Below are 22,986 nucleotides of genomic sequence, written 5' to 3'. Positions count from 1 at the left end.
CAAGGCACAAACTAGGAGGCAGACAGGCCTGAGCCCGCAGGCCAACCCTGACCACGAATCTTATGCGATGCTGGGTAGAGGACTTTGCTTCTCTGTGCCCCAGTGTCCACTATCTTTGAAATGGGGTTATCATCTACCTTGAAAGTTGCTGTCGTTTTTTTTAATAGTTTTTAGATTTCAGAGAGTAAAACTTGGGAAGGGGCGGGCGATAACAGTTCTGGGTGTTTTAACACCTGCCCGATAGGTGCAACCACCATCAGAATGCAGAGCCACGTCCTCTGCCAAAGAATCCCTCTGTGATTCGGAATCAAGCCCTCCCCCATCCCAAACCCCACAATCACTCACCTGTTTGCCATTTCTCTAATTTTGCTCTTTTTTTTTAAATTTTTTTAATGTTTATTTATTTTTGAGACAGAAAGAGACAGAGCATGAATGGGGGAGGGTCAGAGAGAGGGAGACACAGAATCTGAAACAGGCTCCAGGCTCTGAGCGGTCAGCACAGAGCCCGACGCGGGGCTCGAACCCACAGACCGCGAGATCATGACCTGAGCCCAAGTCGGGTGCTCAACCGACTGAGCCACCCAGGAGGCCCTGCTTTTTTTTTTTTTGTTTTAAACGAAATGCCCTTTGGTTAGATATCATAATGTCATCATCCTCCCAGACCCAAAAAAGCCCCATAGAAAGCACCTGCCCCATCCCTGGACAACCTCTTGAGGATTATTTAGAATTTCCCTCCACCCTCTGACTTTTTCCCTCTACCATCTGATTTCACACTTCACCAGTCCCTCTCTGATCCTCTCCCGGTTAGGTAATTGAACCCGAAGCCCAAAAAACGCCCACATCCCCAATGCCTTGGTTCCCACTGACAAAACAAGTGTCCCAGCACAGGAGGAGATTGGGGGCATGGGGGGGAGGGGGGGCAGGGCGGGGTCTTCTGTACAGGGCAGCCTCTCAGGCTCCACCATGCCCACCCGCCAGAACGCACGACAGGGAGAAATCTCTCACTGCCGCCGTGGGTAAGCCAAGCGGAAAGACCCACGGCGTCATGAGGACACTCAAGACCACTTGGTTCAGAGAAGGAGCTATTCTCGCCACTCACGACGGGCAGAGAGGACACAGTGAGAACGCCCCAGCACAGTGTTCCTTTTCGGGGTATGGAGGCGGAAGGAGGGCGTGAGGAAGCAAGCCGCAACGCTGAGCTCCATGAACATTCCAAAGTAGCAAATGGGTCCCCTTTCATTCGAGTGAGGAGTCCCCACCAGCCACGGCCCTGACCGCTGTACCACACGCAGTCCGTGCTAACAGGTGAGACAGGGCGGGCCAGGCTCTGGCCTCCCTGCAGACATGGGCTTGCTCCAGTCCCGCCACTTGCCTGGCACCTGGAACTCTGCAGTCCTGGGCACCTGGAACCTCCTCTCCAGACCTTAGTTTCCCCGCCTGAAATGGCATTGCAGGACAAGACGAACCTGGAGGGTCCTGGCCACGTGCGAGCATCGCTCTGCACAGGTGGCTGTCCCCCTCTTCCTAAAACCCTGTATGCTCGAGCCCCACCCCCAGCTGTGACAACCAGACATTGCCCAGTGTCCCCTGGAGGGGAGTGAGGGAACCATCTCTGGAGAGGACCACCTGACATAGGCTATTCTCCACACAGCACCCAGAGAGGTCCTTCTAAAGTGCTCAGTTCACATCCCTCCTCTGCTCAAAGGGCTCCACACCAGGGTCCGCGGGGTCCACAGGGTCCCAGTGCTCCGGGACCTCATCTCCTCACCTTCTTCCCCTCACCCACTGGGACAGGCCACCTGGGCCTCCTGGCCATTCCTACAACATCCCTGACCCCTAAGGCCCTAATTTTTTGTTCCTCCTCCCAATATGGGCAAGGCTGCTTTTTCTTGTCATGCAAATCGAGGCTTAAATACCACCTCTCCTAGGTAACTCAGTGTCTCTTAGTGTCTGACTCTTGGTTTCGGCTCAGGTCAGGATCTCATGACTCCTGAGCTCTGCAGGGATTCTCTGTCTCCCTCTCTTTCTGCCCCTCCCCTGCTCACACTGTCTCAAAAATAATTAACATTTCTAAATAAATAAATAACAGCACACACACATAAATACATACCACCTCTCAAGAGGCCTTCCCCCAACACTGCCTCTTCCAGACCCCCGCCATTCTAGGCATCTCTCTCCTTACCATTTATTGTCTCTCACTTTCTAGAACCAAGCTCAGTACAAGAGCAGGGCCCTTGCTCACCACCCTCTGCCCTGGGTCTAAAACAGCACACAGCGTGTAATAGATGCTCAATAAAAATCAAGAATCCTGACGCAACGAATCAATGAAATGACTTCGTGGCTGGGTATTTAGCATTTCTGGTGCCAATTTTTGCTAAAGACTTTGCCCGAAGGCAGGGCTCTTGAAACAACTGACAGAACTGCGATGGGGGGAGGGGGGACCCTACTAAGTCAGGGATAAAGATGGACATATTTTTTTTTTAATTAGAAAAGGAAAATTAAGGAAACAATGTATCAGAATATATTGCACATAGGAAAGGTAAATATTGATTCATAAAGCTCGACTTGCATCAAGTGTGAGCATGTATAAAACTTTAAATGTATATACACACACACACACCTGCATAAGAACTGGGTTACTTTTGTAATAAACAAGAAAACGTTGTAAACACCGGCCTAAGTTCCATCAGGATAAAACAACTCTGCATATCAACAAGCCCCAGGAAATCGCTTACTTGCTCCTTTTACCGATCTCCTTTCATCTTTGTCCACTATACCTTTTTAATATTTTGCACAGAGAGAGGTTTTGTTCAGAGCTCAAGAACCACACCCAAAAGAGGACATCACAACTTGCAAAAATATGCACAGATGCCACAGAAAGAGGCTCCCAAAACTCCCCACTGACCCAAGTTAAGATTCAGGATGCTTCCAGTGGTAGACGTTTTGTCCGTTTTCGTCGTGATGGGCGTGGACGCTTGAGGAGAGAAGGTTTTCGGGCTGCCGGACAAACTCCCTGCTTGTCCCGTCTTGGCAGAGGCTGGTGAAGCTGGAAAAGGATGTTCATTGTTAAAAGACAGATTTACAAATGAATAAACAAATAAAACTTGTTTGTCGGGGGGGAGAGGGGAGAAATCGTATTTGATTTCAACAAGGCCCCCAGAAGTGCCCAGATGGGGCGCAGCAGGAAGGGTCGGCCATTTATGTCAAGCACAGGCTTTAACCCAATGTTAAGCCGTGAAGGAAGAAGGCCTCCCCAGTCATTCTATTAAGCACAAAGCTCTAAGACAAATCGGCTAAGCTGCCACTGAAATTGGTTTGGCCCATTCACGGGTGTAAATCTCAAAATAAATAGCGATTAAAGCGGCCCCCAGCACGGTCCAGATGCAGAGACCGGAGCCAGGCTTACAAATGGCATGCCATCCGTTTATAGGAGATGTGGGAGCTGGCTCGCACAGCCAATGCACCTGCCGTGGGCCAAGTCGACCCCTTGGGAGATCTCTGGCTTCCCATTTCAAAGGTTCCGTGATACAGAATGAAGCCAAACTCAGCACCAGATGGAGCGAGGGCGTCACTGGTCAATGATCTCCCTCCTTACTATGTTCCAAACTTTTACAGGAGGATAGAAAATCATACCTAAGCCCGAGTCTTTTAAAAATACCATAGGGCGCCTGGGTGGCTCAGTCGGTTAAGCATCTGACTTCGGCTCAGGTCATGATCTCACATATCATGGGTTGGAGCCCCGCATCGGGCTCTGTGCTGACAGCTCTAAGCCTGAAGCCTGCTTTGGATTCTGTGTCTCCCTCTCCCTCTCCCTCTGCCCCTCTCCCACTCGCTCTCGATCTCTCTCTCTTCTCAAAAAAAAAAAAAAAAAAAAAACATTAAAACAAATTTTTTAAAAATAAACTTTTTTTTTTTTATTTTAAATACCTTAAAGCTACCTCCATACTGCTCCCCTAAGCCTCATCCACTGAATGTGGGCAGGACAGAAAGCAAACCACATAACAACACAGGAGTGTTCAGATGGGCCATGCGTCCTGGAGATCCTGCCCCTTTGCCTACACAGCCTGCTGTTACGGGGACTGTCCTGTTACAGAGCTCCTAGAGACAACATAATGGCCAGCCCTGCTCCGATGCACAGGAAAACACGGACTCTGCCGTGATCTGATCCTTAAGGGAAAGTTGTTGATGGCAATGGCGTTACGAATCAGGACGTCCCGGGGACTTCAAACAGTGCTCACGCTGGCAGATGGTCACCTCAGTTTCCTCACCTGCCAAACGGGGGTAGAGTCAAAGTGAGGATCCAATGGGTGAAACTCAGCCAGTCAGTATGCAGGGCTCCCTCGCCTCTAGTGCAAGGACCTACCAAAGCTACCTTTAATGGATAGAGGGGGAAAGACTAGACACAGGGAGGATGGAGGCAGCCACACAGCGAGAGCCAGACCCCAGGTGTGAAGTCCACCTTGGCAGCTGACTTGATGGGCGTCCTTGGGCACGGTCCCTGAGCTCCGTGAATCTCCTTTCCTGGTAGCCTCAAAGAGAGACACTGGTAATAAAATACAAAAGGACTGGTAAAGAGCACCCACCTCATCAAGTTGTAAGGATCTAGTACGTTAATCATCAAAACAGCGGCTGGCATCAGAGAAGCACTGTATTATTATTTGCTATTAGTATAATATCACTTCCTATTTCCCCGTTAACCTCGAGGGCGTTGGTTTCAACCACCTAAACCAGCAGCTGTCAGCCAGGAGTGATTTTTTTTTTTTAATTAGGTAGGCTTCAAGGCCAGCGTGGAGCCCAACATGGGGCTTGAACTCGCAACCTTGAGACCAAGACCTGAGCTGAGATCAAGAGTCAGACGGCTAACTGACTGAGCCCACCCAGACGCCTGGCAGCCAGGAGTGATTTTGCCATCCAGGCAGGACACGCTGGGCGATGTCTGCAGACAATTTTGGCTGTCACAACTAGGGCAGGGCAGGGTGCTACCAATATCTAATAGGTGTAGACCAAGGATGCTGCTCGCCCCTGCCCCACCACCAAGACAAATAATCTTTGGTTCCAAACACCTATAGAGCAGAGGTGGACCGACTCACAAAGGGATGAAACAGGTGTGTCTGTGGGGAACCTCATCTGCAGACGAGATGGGGAGCTGGCGAGGAGATTAGCTAATCCACGTCAAGTGGTCCTTAGCAAATGCTCGATCAATGCTCCACATTATTTTGAGAATCAAGTTTTGTTGGTGGTGGTTTTTTTTAATACTAATTAACTTAGTTTCACTGTAAGGATGAACAAATGCCCGGCCCCGGGCACACAACACTCTCTCAAATGAGAGCTTCAATTTACTGTCACTACCACTGTTCCTGTAACCAGGTACCATAACAACCAGCAGAATTAGAGTGCTTGGTACACACACACACACACACACACACACACACACACCACACACAAAATAAGAATCATCAAAGATAAAGGCATTTCCAAAGATTTAAGTATTACCAATAACATCTTTAGTATTAGGATTTTATTTTTCGTTCATTCATATTCTATCTGCTTCCTTCCAAAAGAGATTTGCAGGGGCTGAAAACATCAGTGTCATACATTCTTTGCGAGGACTAAAAACCAGTGCCTCTCTAACTGTATTCTCTCACGTGAACCAGCAAACAGGGGTAGCAGGAAGGGTCTTATACCAGTCAAGGTACTGCGTAGACTGCGAGGAACTTTGTCAAGAAAGTCTGACCCAAAAGGGTAGGCGGAAGTAAAAACACACACAAAGGTGCTGTCACACACAGAACTCAAGCACGTGGGTCCGCATTTCCCTGCTTCATAACAGCTCATGTGAAAAAAGGAAGGAAGGATGGGCGCCTGGGGGGCTCAATCGGTAAGCGTCCAACTCCTGATTCCAGGTCAGGCCGTGATCTCGAGGGTCGTGAGTTCGAGCTTCGCATCAGGCTCTGTGCTGACAGTGCAGAGCCTGCTTGGGATTTTCTCTTTCTCTCTGTCCCTCCCCTGCTCATGCAGGCTCGCTCGCACCTGCTCTCTATCAAATCAATATTTTAAATTTCAAAAAAAAAAAGGAGGAAAGGGAAGCCAGCAGGCAGTCTCACAGAGCCCTGCCCCCTTGTGGTCCCTACAGGGAAACTTAACAACAACACAGGCAAAGTCGTTATTTTTGCAATTCTGTAGTTAAAACATAACGGGAAAAACAAGTCTTTAATTTCACAGGCACATAAAGTTTCCTCTGTTAATAAAATGTAAGTATTGAAGGTTTAAGAACTATGTTCTAAATTTTTTAATTTAAACATAGCACCTGGATATGGCAAGAATAAAGGTGTTTGGAGAACACTGGCTCCCCATGGAGACGAGTCTGGTTCACTCTCCATGCAGCCAGCAAAGGGCAGGGACCCCCTCACGGACATCTGGGACTAAAATGCTTCCTGTAATCAGGGAAGGGACAGAGTGGGGTCACCTAGCAACCCTGGGTTCCAACACGCAGAACTCTCCTTGGGGAACACGATGGCCCCTGTCCACCCCGGAGTGCCACACGTCCCCCCTCCCCAATTTGTGAAACACTATGTACCTGCCTCGACCTCCCCATATCAGTTAACGCTATGACCACTCACCTAGATGTTCAAGGCCAAACACGTCTAAACTGCCCGAATTCCTCCCTTGTTCTCCTGCCCCAATTTACCCCACTCTTCAGCCAGGCCCCTCCCTGCACACCGCTTCCAAAATATACCCCCAAGCTCCCCCTGGTCTCTATCCCCGCTGCTATCAGCCTAATGCACACATTCTCAAAGGGGGTTCTGGAGAACAGGGGGGTGAAAAACTCTCTTACTCTTTTTATGTATAAAACACAGACACATGCAGTACATAAAAAGAAATACAGTACTTTGAAATTTCATGAGGGTCCCTTCCTAGGTATAAACCCAAAAGAACTGAAAAGCGGTACTCAAATCTTGCTACACCAACGTTCATCGCAGCACTATTCACCACGGTTCAAAGGTGGAAACAATCTGAATGTCCATCGACGGATAGACAAACTCTGGAGTCCTCGGTGGAACGTTTACTGAGCCATAAAAAGGAATGAAGGTCTGATGCATGCTGCATCATTCACTGAAAACATACGCTCTGTGAAAGGAGCCGACGCGAAAGCCACATTTTGTATGATTTGGCTTAAATATAATACCCAGAGCAGGCAAATCCATACAAGTCGTGTGCAGACTGACGGTCACGAGGGGTCGGTGGCCAGGGAGCAGGGGAGTGCTTAATTACTCCACGGGATTTTATTTTGGAGTAATGGAGATGTTCACTTTCAAATGGTTAATTTTAGGTCATGTGAATTTCATCTCCATTAAGGAAAAAATTCACAGGAGACTGTTGGGGCGGGGCGGGGGGGGGGGGGGGGGGCGGTTAGGGAATGTCTAAAATGGCTCCTTTTGGGATGAGAAAGAAAAAAAATGGCTGATAAATACTGCCCGTGCCTATCATTTCCCACCAAGACCCTGTAAGAGCTCCCATGGGCCCCCCACCTCCTGCCACTGCACCCCTATCCTGGGGCACCCTCCACACCACAGCCAGGTACACAAACCACGGCTCCATCTAAAACCATCCAGAGGCAGGGTAACTGGCTGGCTCAGTCAGTAGAGCACATACCTCTTGATCTCAGGCTTGTAAGCTCAAGCCCCCACATTTGGGTGTAGATACTTAAAATTAAAACCAATCAATCAATCAATCAATCAATCTATCCTAGAGGTGTCCTATCCCCCAGAACAAAATCCAACCACACATGCGACCTTTCCTTTCCTCATTCAGGAATCTCCAGCCACACGACCTTTGTGCTGTTCCTCTAAGATCAAATCTGCTCCTAACTCAAGCCTTGACACTCCAAGAATTCCCCAGGAAAGGCCCCCACCCCCACCCCGATCATACTGGCTGGTAACCCTCCAACACCACCCTCAAAGCCCTTCCCTTGCTGGCCTCATCCAAGTGGGCCAAGTGCCTCTTTTTACCAGCTCCCCTTTGCCGTGAGCACGTCAGCTCCAGGACAGCAGGGTCCCTGCCAGGCACCTGGGATGCCGCCCCGGTGTCCGAGAAATTTACAGAATGAGCAAATACATCAGATCATTAACTGAAGAATGAGGTTTCCACTTCTCTTCTCACCACAGAGGTCAGGATAAGCAATAAAGAAACAATAAGAGCAACCAAAGAAAGCCTTCTTCATAAAAAGACAGCCGTTTCTGTTTCTGTTTAAATACTCTCGATATTATGCAGCTACTAAAAACAAGGTATGCTAAAAGAATGATTAACAATCCAAAAGAAACACATAAATGAGCATGGGGGGGGGGGTACAAATGGTCAATAAACATGTGAGAGATACAGATACAGATGGATAAAGATAGATGTGGATACATTTATCTCCACCCTACATCTTTTTCAAATACGTGATTACCTTGTTTCAAAAAATAACACCTAGTGTTGAGGGAAGGGGAATACTCACTGGAATCGTAAAACCTTTTTAGCACAGCAATTAGGTGATGCTGAAATTACCCAAAATTAAATTTATAAATCACACGGACGGTAAGGTCCAATGCTGAGTTCACCCCCTAGATATACGTGTCATGTGCCCCAGACACAATATGCACACCAGAAGGTTCACTGCAACAGTATTTATGACAGCAAAAAGGAGATGGCGTATACATGTCTGCTAACTGAAGACTAGATAAGTGAATTAATTAATACCATACACCCCTAAAAAAGAATGACACGGATCTGCACAATCTGACAAGGACTGGTCCCCGCAGGTATGTGTGTGGGAAAGAGAGAGGTAAAAATCAAGTGTGTACAGAAGTGCCCACAGTATGTGTAAATGTTTATCGAAAACACACGCATAGCTTCAAATGAGTGTATACATATTTTTGGTAGTAGTATACTCCACAGAGTATAAGAGAGGCACAATGAGGAGAAAGTTTCGGGATGTAGGAGAAAACAAATGACCTTTTTTACATCCGTTTATACGGCTTTAATACTGCTAGATTGTGTTTTATCTTAATTTTAACCATGTAGGGTCACCAACGTTAAAAAAAAAAAAAAAAGTCAACTAGAGTTATTTAGATGATGGGTCATCTTGCCCGTTTAAAACTACCTCTACTGTGGTTTCTGTTGTGGGGGAAAATCTTTAAAACAGGTGTAAAAATAGATTTCTTAATACAGATACATGTAAATGAAGGGGGCGGGGATTTTGGAATTCTCAGACTCCGGTGAGTTTCAATGGATATGTTCTCGAAAACATGAACTCTGGCTTTGTATATGGCCACCAGGACAAAAATGTGAAACAGCAGGCTAGCCAAAAACACCTACAATTTTGGGAATTAGAAAGCTAGCAGAGATGTCCATACATAAAATGTGCATTAAGAAAACAAATCAGGGGCGCCTGGGTGGCTCAGTCGGTTGAGCGGCCGACTTTGGCTCAGGTCATGATCTCGTGGTCCGTGAGTTCAAGCCCCGCGTCGGGCTCTGTGCCGACGGCTCAGAGCCTGGAGCCCGTTTCGGATTCTGTGTCTCCCTCTCTCTCTGACCCTCCCCTGTTCATGCTCTCTCTCTGTCTCAAAAATAAATAAACGTTAAAAAAAATTAAAAAAAAAAAAAAAAAAGAAAACAAATCAATGTATCTGTTCAAAACCTACCCGTTCACACGACTTCATAAAACCAAGTTTCTTCCCCTAAGAGATGTTTCCCAAATGCCTTCGTTCACATGCCCCCAATCATTTCTGTCATCTGCACGTGCTGTTTACACACTACTGACAACTACAACTATATGGATAAGCAGAAAGGTGTCAAGGAAAGAATCCTCCCTCGAAAGGAGCAGAAGGCTTAGTGTGATCCATTCGACCACAGAACATTATGATGGCAATTATCAATGGGATTTATACATTTAAAAACCTTGACTTGAATTCAAGTCATGGTCCCAGGTTCGTGGGTTCGAGCCCTGACACAGGATTCCTCACTGAGCGTGGAGACTGCTTGGGATTCTGTCTCTCGGCCTCTCTCTGCCCCTCCCCTGCGCACACACACACACACACACACACACACACACACACACTCTCTCTCTCTCTCTCTCTCTCTCTCTCTCTCAAATTGAAAAAAAAGGAGGGGGCACATGGGTGGCTCAGTGGGTTGAGTGTCAGACTCCTGATTTTGGCTCACATCATGATCCCAGGGTCATGGGATCGAGCCCCATGTCTGGCTCCACACTGACCATGGAGCCTGCTTAAGATTCTTCTCTCTCTCCGTTTGCCTCTCTCCCCTGCTCACGTGTGCATGCACGTGCGCGCGCGCACACACACACACACACACACACACACACTCCCTCTCTCTCTCTCAAAATAAATAAATAAATGTTAAAAAACTAAAAGTTTAAAAAAACCTGAAGGAACACCCAATTGGTCTGTGGGTTGTTTTTTTTCTGAAAGAGACAGAGAGTGAGCAAGTGACCACGAACAGGGGATGGGCAGAAGAGAGAGAGGGAGACAGAGAATCTGAAACAGGCTCCAGGCCCCGAGCTGCCAGCACAGAGCCCAATGCGGGGCTCAAACTCACGAGCCACAAGATCATGACCTGAGCCGAAGTCAGACGCTTGACCAACTGAGCCCCCCAGGCGCCCCAGGAACACCCGATTCGTAGCCCTTGTTACCTCTCGGGGTATAATTATGTGCTATGCTATTCATTACACAATATTAAAATTTGAAAGCAATAGTTTACATTCAGGGAAAAAAAGGACACAAAATGCGATGTAACATATCGAAGAGCTTCAAACCTGAACATGAAGCATCAGAACTTTGCTCCCAGTGCTAAAAGTCCAAAGCTCGGCACGTCAACATCAGGGTTCTCAACAGAAACTGGAGGGGCAACTACGCCCCCAGGGGCAACGTGGCGGTGCCTGAAGACACTTTCAGCTGCCCTCACTGTGGGCAGGGGCGTGCTGCGGGCATGAAGCCAGCGGAGGCCGGAGTGATGCTATACACCCTGAAGTGAGTGCACAGGGAGGCCCAACCAGGCCATCGTCCAGCCCAAGCCAGCAGGGCAGAGATCGAGAAACTCGATTTTAAATCATGCTCGACATTTTCAAAAGCAAAAAGCCATTTGGAAATGCTCGTTTCGATGAAGCTTTGACACGGATGCAAATCCTTCTGTAAAGCCGTAAATCTTGCTCAAAGGAAGAACTAATCGCCTTTGAAGTCACAAATAATTGAATCAGATTTTATACTTTGATGTACAATTCACGAGTGCGGACCAAAACCCATCATTTATTATCTACGTTTATAGGATCCTGGCCTGTGCTAAGTGCTATTCTGACTCCATGAAACAGGAGTCTTAGAATTAAATTAGCAAAAAATGCCCCTTCCCTCCCACGCACCCCGGCAGTCTGGAGGGGCAGAGGCAGAGGAGCTAGTGATTCTGCGCCAAACTTCGTCTACTTATAAAGCTTCGGAAACAACCTCCGTCTTCAAAGGGCAGTAGCTTGCACAACTCTTGGTGGCTTGCACAGATGAGCCACACAGCAGAGCATCACTGGACAGTCTACGACAGGACAGAAACTCCTATTTTGAAGGACTATGTAACATGGAAAATATTCAGAACACAAGGTTAAGCTTAAAAAAAAAAAAAAACAAAACCTCAGGTGCCCGGATGGCGCTATTGGTGGAACACGAGACGCTTGATCTTGGGGTTGTAGGTTCAAGGCCCACAGTGGGCGCAGAGCTGACCTAAAAAGGGGGGGTGGGGAGGGGCGCCCAGATGACTCAGTCAGTTGAGCATCTGACTTCAGCTCAGGTCATGATCTCACGGTCCGTGAGTCCAAGCCCACATCGGGCTCGCTGCTGTCGGCACAGAGTCTGCTTCGGATCCTCTGTCTCCTCTCTCTCTGCCACTCCCCTGCTCGTGCTCTCTCAAAAATAAACAAAACATGGGGCGCCTGGGTGGCTCAGTCGGTGGAACGTCCGACTTCGGCTCAGGTCATGATCTCGCAGTCCGTGAGTTTGAGCCCCGCGTCGGGCTCTGTGCTGACCGCTCAGGACCCTGTTTCGGATTCTGTGTCTCCCTCTCTCCCTGACCCTCCCCCGTTTATGCTCTGTCTCTCTGTCTCAAAAATAAATAAACGTTAAAAAAAAAAATTTTTTTTTAATAAAACATTAAAAAAGAAGAAGAAGGAGAAAAAGAAAAAAAATCTCAAAACTGTCTACTGCAAACCAGGTAGTCTGTGGAGGCACTTGGTGCAGCCCACAGATATTTTAAATTTGAGCCAATATGTAAAAGTTGGGGCAGTCCACATTTAAAAAAGTATCTGAGGCTTCTCTTGAACCATGAGAATAAGGCAACAGAGCCCACATTCCCACTGGGCAAGAACCAGCAGGAAGGCCCCAGGGCCCTTCAGAAAAGGCATTCCTCAAGAGCATTCTGACAGGTCAGGTGGTGGTCTGTTAGTGGTGTGTAAGGAGTTCGCATCAGAAGAGTAAGTACCGCTGGGGGGGGTACATACAAGCACCCACCATCAGGAAGAGTGTTATTATTTCTGCTCTGTGTTGTTCAGCCCCGTGACCACACTTCTCAGTCTTGCTCATCTCCATACCTGCCTGATCCCTAGAAATACCTGTTTTCAACTTAATAGTATGACTCCTAAACCAACATAGAAAAACGTCCTGGAAAGCAGCTCTTCCTGCCCGCGCGTCCTGTCCCCATGCTTTAATAAAATCACCTTTTTTGCACCAAGAAAAAAGAAAAGTATAGGTCCTGGAAACAAGTATCTAAGGGCTGACTGGGAGGTGGAATGATCTGTGACTTCAGTTCTATAAATAACAAGTATTGTATGACAAGGATGTACTGTCATGACAAAAGGAGTATACAAAGACGTTTTCCCTTCTCCCTAAACGGTAACCCCCAGTACAGCTACAAGACCGAAGGACTGTTAGTTCAGAGGGTGCGGACAACCCCCGGCGTTATAACTCGTAGCCGAATACATATTCATGGCTGAAGTCGAGGTCCTGCAAGCAGATATCGCCAAAGGCATTGATTTAGGCCAGGACGTCTAGATCAAGGGGGAGGCAGGACAATCACTGAGAATATAAACCGCTTTGATCCATATCCAGGACACCATGAGCAAAAGGCTTCTGGCTAAGCAAAGTACTCCTGAGAAAACTAAATCAAGTTCTATAGATTACAGACACCTGACTGAGTTCCTCCACACGCCTGTGAAACAAAAGGAAGGTTTCTAAACTCTCATAAAAGTTTTAGTTAATAACTGATTTCAGTGTGTAGCTTTTATGTTGCTGGCTACAAAATTTTTATTGCTAAAACTAATACTTTTCTATCCTATGACGATTTTTTTTTTTAAATGCTATTTTGGATAAATCAAAATCTCATCTCAATGATACCCTCCCTGTGGGGCATTTCAGTAAATATTCCACTTCTCCTTGTACCAAACGCTATTGTCGCTGCTGACAGCAGAGGGCAGTAGGGTGCAATGAAAAGAAAATGGATGTAGCATCAGGATCTAGCTGTGGGCACAGGCGCCTCCCTCCACCCTCCACAGAGACCTCAATTTTGCCCCCTGTAAAACGGGGAAACGGACTCAAGAGTTTCTTCTAACTTGGTCTATAACAGAGGTTAGCAAAAGGACCCATGGGCCAAATCTAGCGTACCGCCTAGTCTTATGTTGCCTACAAGGGTTACTTGCCATTTGCAAATGGTGGAAAAATCCTGAAGGGTTACTAGAGTTCATGAAACACACAAATCATATGAAATTCAAATTTCTGGGTCACAGCCACATATTGCCTGTGGCTATTTCATTAATACAACAGTGCTGAATAGCTGTATAGTTGTGAGGGACAGAGAGCCACAAAGCCTAAAATATTTACTATCTGGCTCCTTACAGAAAAGGGGACACTTGGTGAGATTAAAACGATTTGGGGAATCACCTTCTCTACACATAGTACTCACTGGCCGCCTAACTCATAATCCCCAAATGATCCAAGCACATACTGGCAACAGGATCATATTTTGGAAAAAAGGACTTTAAGGGGCGCATGGGTGGCTAAGTCAGTTAACGGTCAGACTCTTGAGTTTGGCTCAGGTCGTGATCTCACAGTTCATGAGATCCAGTCCTGTGTCTGCCTGGGATTCTCTCTGTCTCTCTCTCTCTCTCTCTCTCTGCCACTCCCCCGCTCACACTCTCTCAAAAATAAATAAACACTTATAAATACATATTAAAAGAAGTAATAGGGGCACCTGGGTGGCTCAGTCGGTTGAGTGTCCGACTTCAGCTCAGGTCATGATGTCACAGTTCGTGAGTTCGAGCCCCGCATGGCGCTCTGTGCTGACAGCTCAGAGCCTGGAGCCTGCTTCCAATTCTGTGTCTCCCTCTCTCTCAGTCCCTCCCCCATTTGCACTGTGTGTGTGTGTGTGTGTGTGTGTGTGTGTGTCTCAAAAATACACATAAAAAAAAGAAAAATGAGAGTAAACCCATTTCCTTGTGGAAGTAATAAATCTCTTAAGTATTTACAGACAACCAAATAATATTTGGGTACAAAGAATCCAATTTAAGTCACCATTCCTTTCCTCACACTGGACCAGCACCCCCTCGCATCAGCTCTCCCAATCCGAATCTGAATCTGAATCCATGTAGGCATTTGCTGAGCAACCACCAGTAAGAAATAACGTAGCAGCCAACATCTTTGCAACGCTTACTATTTCTGGCCCTGTTCCGACCCTCTGTGGACACGTCTTCATTTAACCCTTAACAAGAACCTATGGGTCAGGTCTGTTATTACGTCACATCACAGGTGAGGAAACTCAAGCACCAAGACATTAAGTACCTGGCCTAAAGCCACGCGGCTAGTGAGTGGGAGAGTTGGGATTTGAGACCGGCAGTCTTATTCTTAACCACTCGCCATTCTACAGCAAGTGTCAATCAGGGCAACCAACCTGTAAGGAGCGCTCTGGGGAGAGCACACGTTATTGCCGACCTTACCTGTCGCGCTAACACTGGAGCTCTAAGTATCGTGAAGGTATAGTTTGGATAGAAAAACAGTCTTTCGATTGAAGTACCATTCCTGAGAAACAAACTCTTACGGGAAGTTTTGCTGTGATAGCCCAAGAGGCGTCTGCTCTCAACTCTCAAGGATTTCTGGCCACCTCTGCCCCACTGCGAGGAAGGACCTCCATCTGGCCTTTGGGGACCGATTTTCTCCGTTCTTGATTCCTAACAGCAAAAATCCCTCTGGGTCACCCATTTAAAATTTTAAATGTCCTCCACTGGAGCAAAACCCCATAGAGGTCCCTTTGATTCTGAGACGCTGGCCAGCCAGAACCCGACAGGTGTGGTCCCGACGGAAGCCCTCCGCGGCAGGGGACCGCCCCCCCCCCGCCCCCCGCCCGCCCCCGCCTCTTCCTCTTCCTCTTCCTCCGCGGCTGACCTGTGCTCTTGTCCAGGAAGTCCATGGACTCCTCACTGGCGCTGAAGTGGCTCGACGTGGCCTTCTTCTCGGCGTCCTGCTCCACGTCGGAGCCCGTGTGCACCGAAGAGTTTGTGCTCATGGGGGAGCGTGGTATATCGGACAAGGAGATCCGACGGCCCGTGCCCCCGCTCAGCATGGGCTTGCTCATCAAGATCTTGGGGGACGCCGTCATGTCGAAGTTGAGCTTGACCTTCTCCTGCTTGTCTATCTTGGCGGCACCTGCGCTGGGATTGCTGGGATCGAGCAGCATTTGGTACTGGCTGTTGGGCGTGTACGGCGTCCTGAAGGGAGAGTAGTTAAAAACCCCGAACTTCCTGCGGATGTTCTCCACATACACCTCCATCTCTTGCATTGCACTGTTGAAGATGCTTTTCGTCTTTTTCACAGAAAAAGGAATTTCTTTGGACATGAGGTAGCAATTATTTATTGGAACCCAGGCCCTAGGAAGTGCAGAAGAGAGAGTTGAAGTCAACTTTGGTCCTTACAGAGATCCTTTTATTTATTTATTTTTTTTGAGGTTTTTTAAAAATTGGTTTTATTGCGGTAAGTTTAAGAGTACCACACGCCCTACTGTTAACGTAGGCACGGCTTTATTCATCGTAACGGAAATTTTATGCCCGATGAGTCTACCCCCATTCTACACTCTGATTCTATAAATCTGACTATTTTATTAAATACCTCCTCTAAGCGGAATTCATGCAGTTATTTTGTCTTACTGTGCCTGGCTGATCTCCCTTAGCGTCGTGTCCTCCAGGCTCAGCTATGTTGTCACATCATTTTTAAGGCCGAATACTATCCCATGAGATCTATCTACCACGATTTCTTTATCTGTTCATCTGTCGATGGACATTTAGGGTGTTTCCAGAATTTTTCTCCTTAACGCAAACCAAATTAGCCTGGTATGCCTGTCGACATTCTTAACTACATACTCCATTCTTTAAAAATGACTTGGGGGGCACGTGGAGGGCTGAGTCAGTTAAGTGTCCGACTTGGGCTCAGCTCATGATCTCGTACTTTGTGGGTTTGGGCCCTGCTTTGGGCCCTGTGCTGACAGTTCAGAGCCTGGAGCCTGCTTTGGATTGTGTGTCTCCCTCTTTCTCTCTCTGCCCCTGCCCTGCTCATGCTCTGTGTGTGTCTGTCTGTCTCTCTCTCTCTCTCTCTCTCTCTCCCTCTCTCAAATAAACATACGTACATACATACATACATAAGACTTGGTTTGGGGGCTCCTGGGTGGCTCAATCGGTTGAGCATCTGACTCTTGATTTCAACTCAGGTCATGATCCCAAGGTCATAGGATCGAGCCCCATGTTGAGGTCCATGCTGACTGTGGAGCCTGCTTATGATTCTCTCTCTCCCTCTCCCTCTGCCCCTCCCCCGCTCATTCACTTGTTCTCTCTCAAAACAGAATTTTTTTTTTTTTAATTTCTCTCTTTTGAGACAGAAAGAAAGAGCACAAGAAGAGGAGGGAGAGGCAAAGAGAGAGGCAGAGGCAGAATCCCAAGCAGGCCCCACAATGTCAGCACGGGGCCCAATGCAGAGCTCCAACGTATGAACCGTGAGATCATGACCTAAGCTGAAATGAAGAGTCAGAGGCTTAACCAACTGAGCCACCCAGGTGCCCCCCGCCAAAAAACGTTTTAAATGACTTGGTTTGGATGGTTAACACATGATTAGCCGTTCACACTTAATACACATGTTCTTACGACATGTTCTTATGACAGAATGTGAACAGCGATCTTCACTAAAACATTAAAAAGCTCATAGACTTAGTCATTTTAATCCATTAGAAGAATAATACATCCCCTCTTGGCTCTGGGTGAGTAGAGAGTAAGGAATCATCACTGCTTCCAGGACTGCACCTCCAAAGAAAGAACTGGTCCCGAAGCCCACTCCTCTGCGTTCACACACAGTTTTCATATCTCTCGTAAAACTGGGGTTCTACGAGGCACTAGACGGAAACACCGGAAAACCGTAAACCTGAAAGGGGGTGCATGGCTTCGATGTGAGAGAATTCATGTGGAAACTAACCAAAGGACAGCCTCCACCCCCCATTCTCGGCTGGTTCTGCCTGCCTGCCTGCCTGCCTCCAACCGCCCACATCCCAGCATGCTTTGCAGAGACCTCACGAGGCCATGAGCTGCTTTTCTGGGATTAGTGACCGAGCGGATGCAGGCAGGAGAGGGCAGTATAGCCTACCACTGCTCCGGGGTTTGGACAGGAGGCGGACCATGTGACATTCGATTCCCCAGCCTCCATCCCGTATGTATAGCTGGGAATCCGGCGGGAATGAACATTCCCAAGGAGGCCTTTTGGATTTCAAAGACCATAAAGTCAAGCCAGACACAGAGTGATGGGAGCCAAGTGGGCTGTGGGGAGGTAGAAATGCCACAGCCAGTCCAACGCAAGCACCGTCTACATGGGAGCGTCACAAGTGCCCGTGCAGGAATCTGACCCCCACACTGGCGAGTCTTCCAGCATTTGAAAGAGAAGCAAAAAATATGGACTACTTAGATTACATTCTACCCACGTTTTAACAGCTGGAATCTCGTTCCTATTTTGAAGAGAAAACGGCCCGGAGAAATAAAAGCGTGTGCATGGGGTGAAATTCAGGGCAGAGGATGGAGGTTTGCAACTCATGGTGATAACTAGGTCGTGACACAAACTAAAACCAAACACCCCAAAAATATCTAACTGCTCTCTCAACGTGCTGTAAATTACCAGCTTCTCATCACCCCAACTAGCTGCTGTCATCCTGCAGAGACCTGAGGAACTGCAAGAACGAGGCAGGGCAGGAGACAGATGCCCCCTGGGTGAGAGTCCGCGGCCGTTACAACTGGGGGAGCAGGAGTCTGGACGAGACAGGACAGCTCTGAGGAACAGCCGGGGTCCCCCCGCCACTCCTGGACAAATGACTTCCCTTTCCCTGAGCTGGCCTCCGCTCTGTCATCGATAAAATGGAGGCTGAGCCCTTCCCGAGACGGGGTCAAGGGGAGCAAATGAAATGCACCTAGACCAGTCCCCGCAGCACCAGGAGATCACCAGCCAGCTGGCCGCGGGCCACTGTCACTGTGTCCCCTCCCGCCCGCCTTCTATCTGGGGTCAGGGCCTTAACTGTCTCCTGCCAAGGTCTCAAGCACCTTCAATGAAGGTACCTGCCAGTGATTTCAGGACCTGGTTTCTTTTCCTTAAAGCAGGCCCAGGACACAGTTGAAGGGAAACTTGATCTGCTTCACAAAAGAAAGCCTCTGGGGTCAATGTCCTGAGAGGCCACAGAGTCACAGGCCTGAGCTACACCCTACTTGGGGCCTCAAGGTTTCTTCTCAGTCAAATGGGAATAAATCCGCAGCTGCAAAAGGAACGTGAAACAGTGCCTGGTGCATAGAAGGCACTCAATTCGTGCCAGCTCGCTCTTGCGCGTTTCATAAGATATCTCCTGGATTTTTGTACAGTATCGTGAGTGTGAGTGTGAGTGTGTGTGTGTGTGTGTGTGTGCGTGTGCGTGTGTGTGTGTGTCTGTCTGTGAAATCAAATCCCAAGAAGGCAAACATTCTTAAGGGACAAAAAAAGCACGCTAAGAGACTATTCCGAACATGCCTTGATCTGTACAAAAGCCTCCCGGGACCTGCTCCAGTATTTATTAACTTAACGATGAACACGTGACGGGCTGTGACATTTCTTACTCTGTTCTCCTGACCTACTTTGCTTGCACAGGACCAGGCTGCTGTTTTGCTCCACAGCCCCAAAGCTGCTCCCGGAGAAAGAGCCTATCCATTCTCTTTAGCCTCCGCGCTGGGCTGCTGGGTGTGGCCAGTTCTGCTTTAAGAACATCTCCTAGGGGCGCCTGGGTGGCTCAGTCGGTTGAGCGTCTGACTTTGGCTCAGGCCATGATCTCACGGCTTGTGAGTTCGAGCCCCGTGTCGGGCTCTGTGCTGACAGCTCAGAGCCTGGAGCCTGCCTCGGATTCTGTGTCTCCCTCTCTCTCTGCCCCTCCCCTGCTCGTGCTCTGTCCCTCTCTGTCTCAAAAATAAATAAAACATTAAAAAAAATAAAATAAAATAAAAATAAAAAGAACATCTCCTGGGAGGAAGGGACGCTCCTCCTTTCAGGTTTCCCCCAAGCTCTCAGTGACTTCATTCCTGCACCCCCTAACCCATCCCCATGGAGTGCCCTTAATCGCTCCCCGTAAGGGGCTCCCCACACCCAAAACGAGCCAACAGCTGGGCACATTCCCTCTGAGGGAACAAAAGACAGAGGGGGTTAGACAAACATCGTGGGCATCAGACATGGGCCGCTGGCTTTTTTCACCAATGCAGGGGCCCAGCTTCCACGACAGCTCCCACCCAGAACCAACCTACACCATCCAGTTCTGGGGAAATGGCCTCTGGAACAGGGCTGACAGAGCTCATGCCCCCCAAGACCGTCCAGAACTGACAGGCAGGAGTAAGACGTCCATGCAGAGTGGGCTCAGCTAAGAACAGAATCCAAGACTCTTAAGAGTCTGGGACGTATCTGGTACATGGCGGCAGGCACGGATCTCCCCCACCCACCTATATCCCCAGTATATCCACACTGGGTTATATTACAGAACGAGAATAATCCCGAAGCATCAAGATGGTTAACTCTTGCCATGCTACAATGATGTACAGCCTGACACGAATTCTTCTTGCCCTTCAAAGCAAAGGCAGAATCTGACCACAGCCCGTGTGATCCAGACCCTGCGCCCTTCCCCACCCATCACTTACCATCCTCTCCTCCCCTCTCCTGTCCAAACCACACTGTGTCCCAGCTCTCCCCAAGAAACAGCAGGCTGGCTCTGTCCCTCCACCCTGATCTTCTCTAAGCCCCCGCCCTGAGATCACCTTGCCTGTGTGTTTACTTGGGTATTTACTTGGGTGTCTTTCCCACTAGGATGCCAGCCTTCAGGTGGGCAGGGACGATGTCCTGCTCACTCCCGTATCCCCAGCATCCAGCACGTGGCCTGACCCACGGCAGCACCAAAGATTTCCAGCAAAGTGTCCAAAATCAAATAGAGCAAAAGACTTCCTATCAAACCCAGGACCATCCCAGCTAATTTCCACTTTGCCTCCAGACAAAGGATTCCTAGTAAATGATTTCGCAGATTACCAATCACTCTTCTGTCTTTATTTGCAAGGCAACAAGCAAAGTGAACAGAGTAACAGCTCTGACTCGGGTGTTTGATATTATAAACCGTACTTTCTGTATATTCTATCGGTGTGTATAATTTTTAGGATACATCTTTTTTAAGGTTATTTATTTTGAGAGAGACCGCGAGCTGGGGAAGGGCAAAGAGAGGGAGACAGAGATCACAAGCAGGCTCCATGCTGGCAGCACAGAGCCAATGCAAGACTCGAACTCACGGACTATGAGATCATGACCTGAGCTGAAATCAAGAGTCAGACGCTTGAACGACTGAGCCACCCAGGCGCCCCCAGAGTTTTAAGTCTTCTCCCCCAACACACTCAAACACTTCTTCAAACCGCTTGGTAGCCGCCTGGAAAGGGTTTTGCCTCATCTGATCCTCACATAACTTGCTAAAAGAGAAATAGGATATTAACTGCTGCTCATCTGGGTCTACCTGCTGTTCTCAAGCCCATAGGATAGGAGACTGCTAAGAGCTAGAACAATTCACTTCCCTGCGAGCGAGGGAGAGGGGAGGGCAGAAAACGCTGGGCGGGGGGAGGGCTACCACCTGTTAAAACAGCCACCTCTTATAATGTCCTATTTGGCTTAAGAGAAAAAGGCAACAGGAGAGAGAACCACCCAGCACAATGATAAGAGATTCATTTACTGGCAATCTGTGGAAATACTTCTGATCCCTGAAAGCATTATTTTGAAAAGCAATTTGTGCGGTGGTTCAATTTACTCCACGAAATTTAAAAAGAACAGCACCACTTAAAATAGCCACGGAAACTATTCTGGTGCCAGCTTCATCAACGCAACTACGAAAGCATGATTGTTCTCTTCACATACCTGAAAAAAACGAAGCCCACACACATTATCAGCCGGAACGCAGCACAGGGCAGTATTTTTAACTACAAGATCACTGGTTGGTGTCGCGACAATAAACGACACGATAATACCTCCGCCCCCTGCTTGCGTCACAGTTATCGAAGGTTCAGTTAAAGCTGTACATTTGCAGCCAGTTTTGACTCCCACCTGTCATGTTGTCCAAAGAAACGAGCATCAACCTGTCCATCTTTATCCCTCAGAGCTTTTGCAGGCCAGAACGGAAACCCCTTCAGTTTCGCCCAGACCAAAGGATGTGGATTGCTCTGGGAAAAGAAAAACAAAATCCAGAGTTTGTACGTATTGGACAGCAAGACGCGCCATATACAAAGCTTGCCGTATGTGCAGAGACAGCCAGGCCACCAGCTGAACAGGAGCAGCTCCACGCAGGGTCTCCCAAATGGGCTTCCCTGGGAGGGCATGAGGCCAGGAGGCCCGGGAGAAGCTGGTTCTGGGGTGAACGGAGAAAACAGGGAAGAACGAACCACAGACGGAATGAGGCTGGAACACTGGCTTGAACACACCGCCCTTAACCTAGGTGGCCGTGAGCAAGAGTGTCCACCTCTCCCTGCGACATGGAGACAGCGATGCCTACACCCTCTGTTAAGCCGGAGGATTAAATGGGCATTGTATCCAGCATTTAATAAGGGCAGTATGAGCCCCCTTTGTTCTCTCTTGAGGGCTGCAACTCTTCAGGGGCTTCATCTCCAAAGGCAGGAAGAGACGTAAACTATGTTTCACTTTTCCACGTTACTTGCCCAATCTCACCCCCCAGTAAACTCCAGCCCTACCTCCACTCACCCACCAGCCCACCCCGGGAACACCCTTCTCTCTGCAGAACACTGGTTTGGAAAATACAGATGGATGAAGAAAACAGGGTGATTTATCTCTTCCCATCTCCCCACCCCAAACCGCCCACTTGGGAAACACCATAGAGCCAATCCAGAGGCATACTTCCAATTCTCTCAAAACAGGTTCATCAAAGAACACACTTCATTATGACTCTCACTACCTCACTGCCTTCTCCCTAATGAGCCCCATTTTGCTCTCTAGCCTGCAGTCTGCCCGCGGTTAATAAACCCAGGAAATCACAGTGCTCCCTCTGGCACATGGATTTTCAGCCCCAGATGTTTATTCCACCTGGATTACTTTCACTCTGCCATTACTTTATTGGTTAAAAAAAAAAAAAAAAAAGTTATTTAAAATCTTCTCCCAAAGTTTCATCAAATAAGCCACCCAGAAAAGGGGGCCTTGGGTAGTCCTCTAAGGCATGAGTTCTGAAAATGAAGTAAGGAAAGGAAATACAACTCACACAAGGCTCACAGAACCAGTTATCTCGTTTCTGGCAAGCAGCTAGGTAACACTCTGGACATACTTCAATTTCATTCATCTGTAAAACAAAAATATGTTAGGATGTGTCACGCAAGGGGCCTCACATCTGGAGACGCTCAAG

General features: G+C 48.2%; 1 protein-coding gene across 17 annotated transcripts in view; it reads right to left on the bottom strand.

The window, feature by feature from the left end:
* Positions 1 to 22,986, bottom strand: part of ZMYND8 (zinc finger MYND-type containing 8) — a 135,328-nt gene that overhangs the window by 40,681 nt on the left and 71,661 nt on the right. For all 17 annotated transcript variants that reach the window (XM_042980239.1, XM_042980240.1, XM_042980237.1 and 14 more), the window contains 4 exons: positions 22,846 to 22,923; positions 21,684 to 21,799; positions 15,465 to 15,946; positions 2,906 to 3,046 (listed from right to left, as the gene is read on the bottom strand). In XM_042980239.1, the coding sequence (XP_042836173.1) occupies positions 2,906 to 3,046; positions 15,465 to 15,946; positions 21,684 to 21,799; positions 22,846 to 22,923 (817 nt within the window). The remainder of the gene's footprint in view (positions 1 to 2,905; positions 3,047 to 15,464; positions 15,947 to 21,683; positions 21,800 to 22,845; positions 22,924 to 22,986) is intronic.

This window comes from Panthera tigris, chromosome A3 (assembly GCF_018350195.1).
Source record: "Panthera tigris isolate Pti1 chromosome A3, P.tigris_Pti1_mat1.1, whole genome shotgun sequence".
NCBI classification, from domain to species: Eukaryota; Metazoa; Chordata; class Mammalia; order Carnivora; family Felidae; genus Panthera; species Panthera tigris.
Note: the sequence above shows the minus strand (reverse complement) of the source record. Positions and strands in the feature narration are given on the sequence as shown.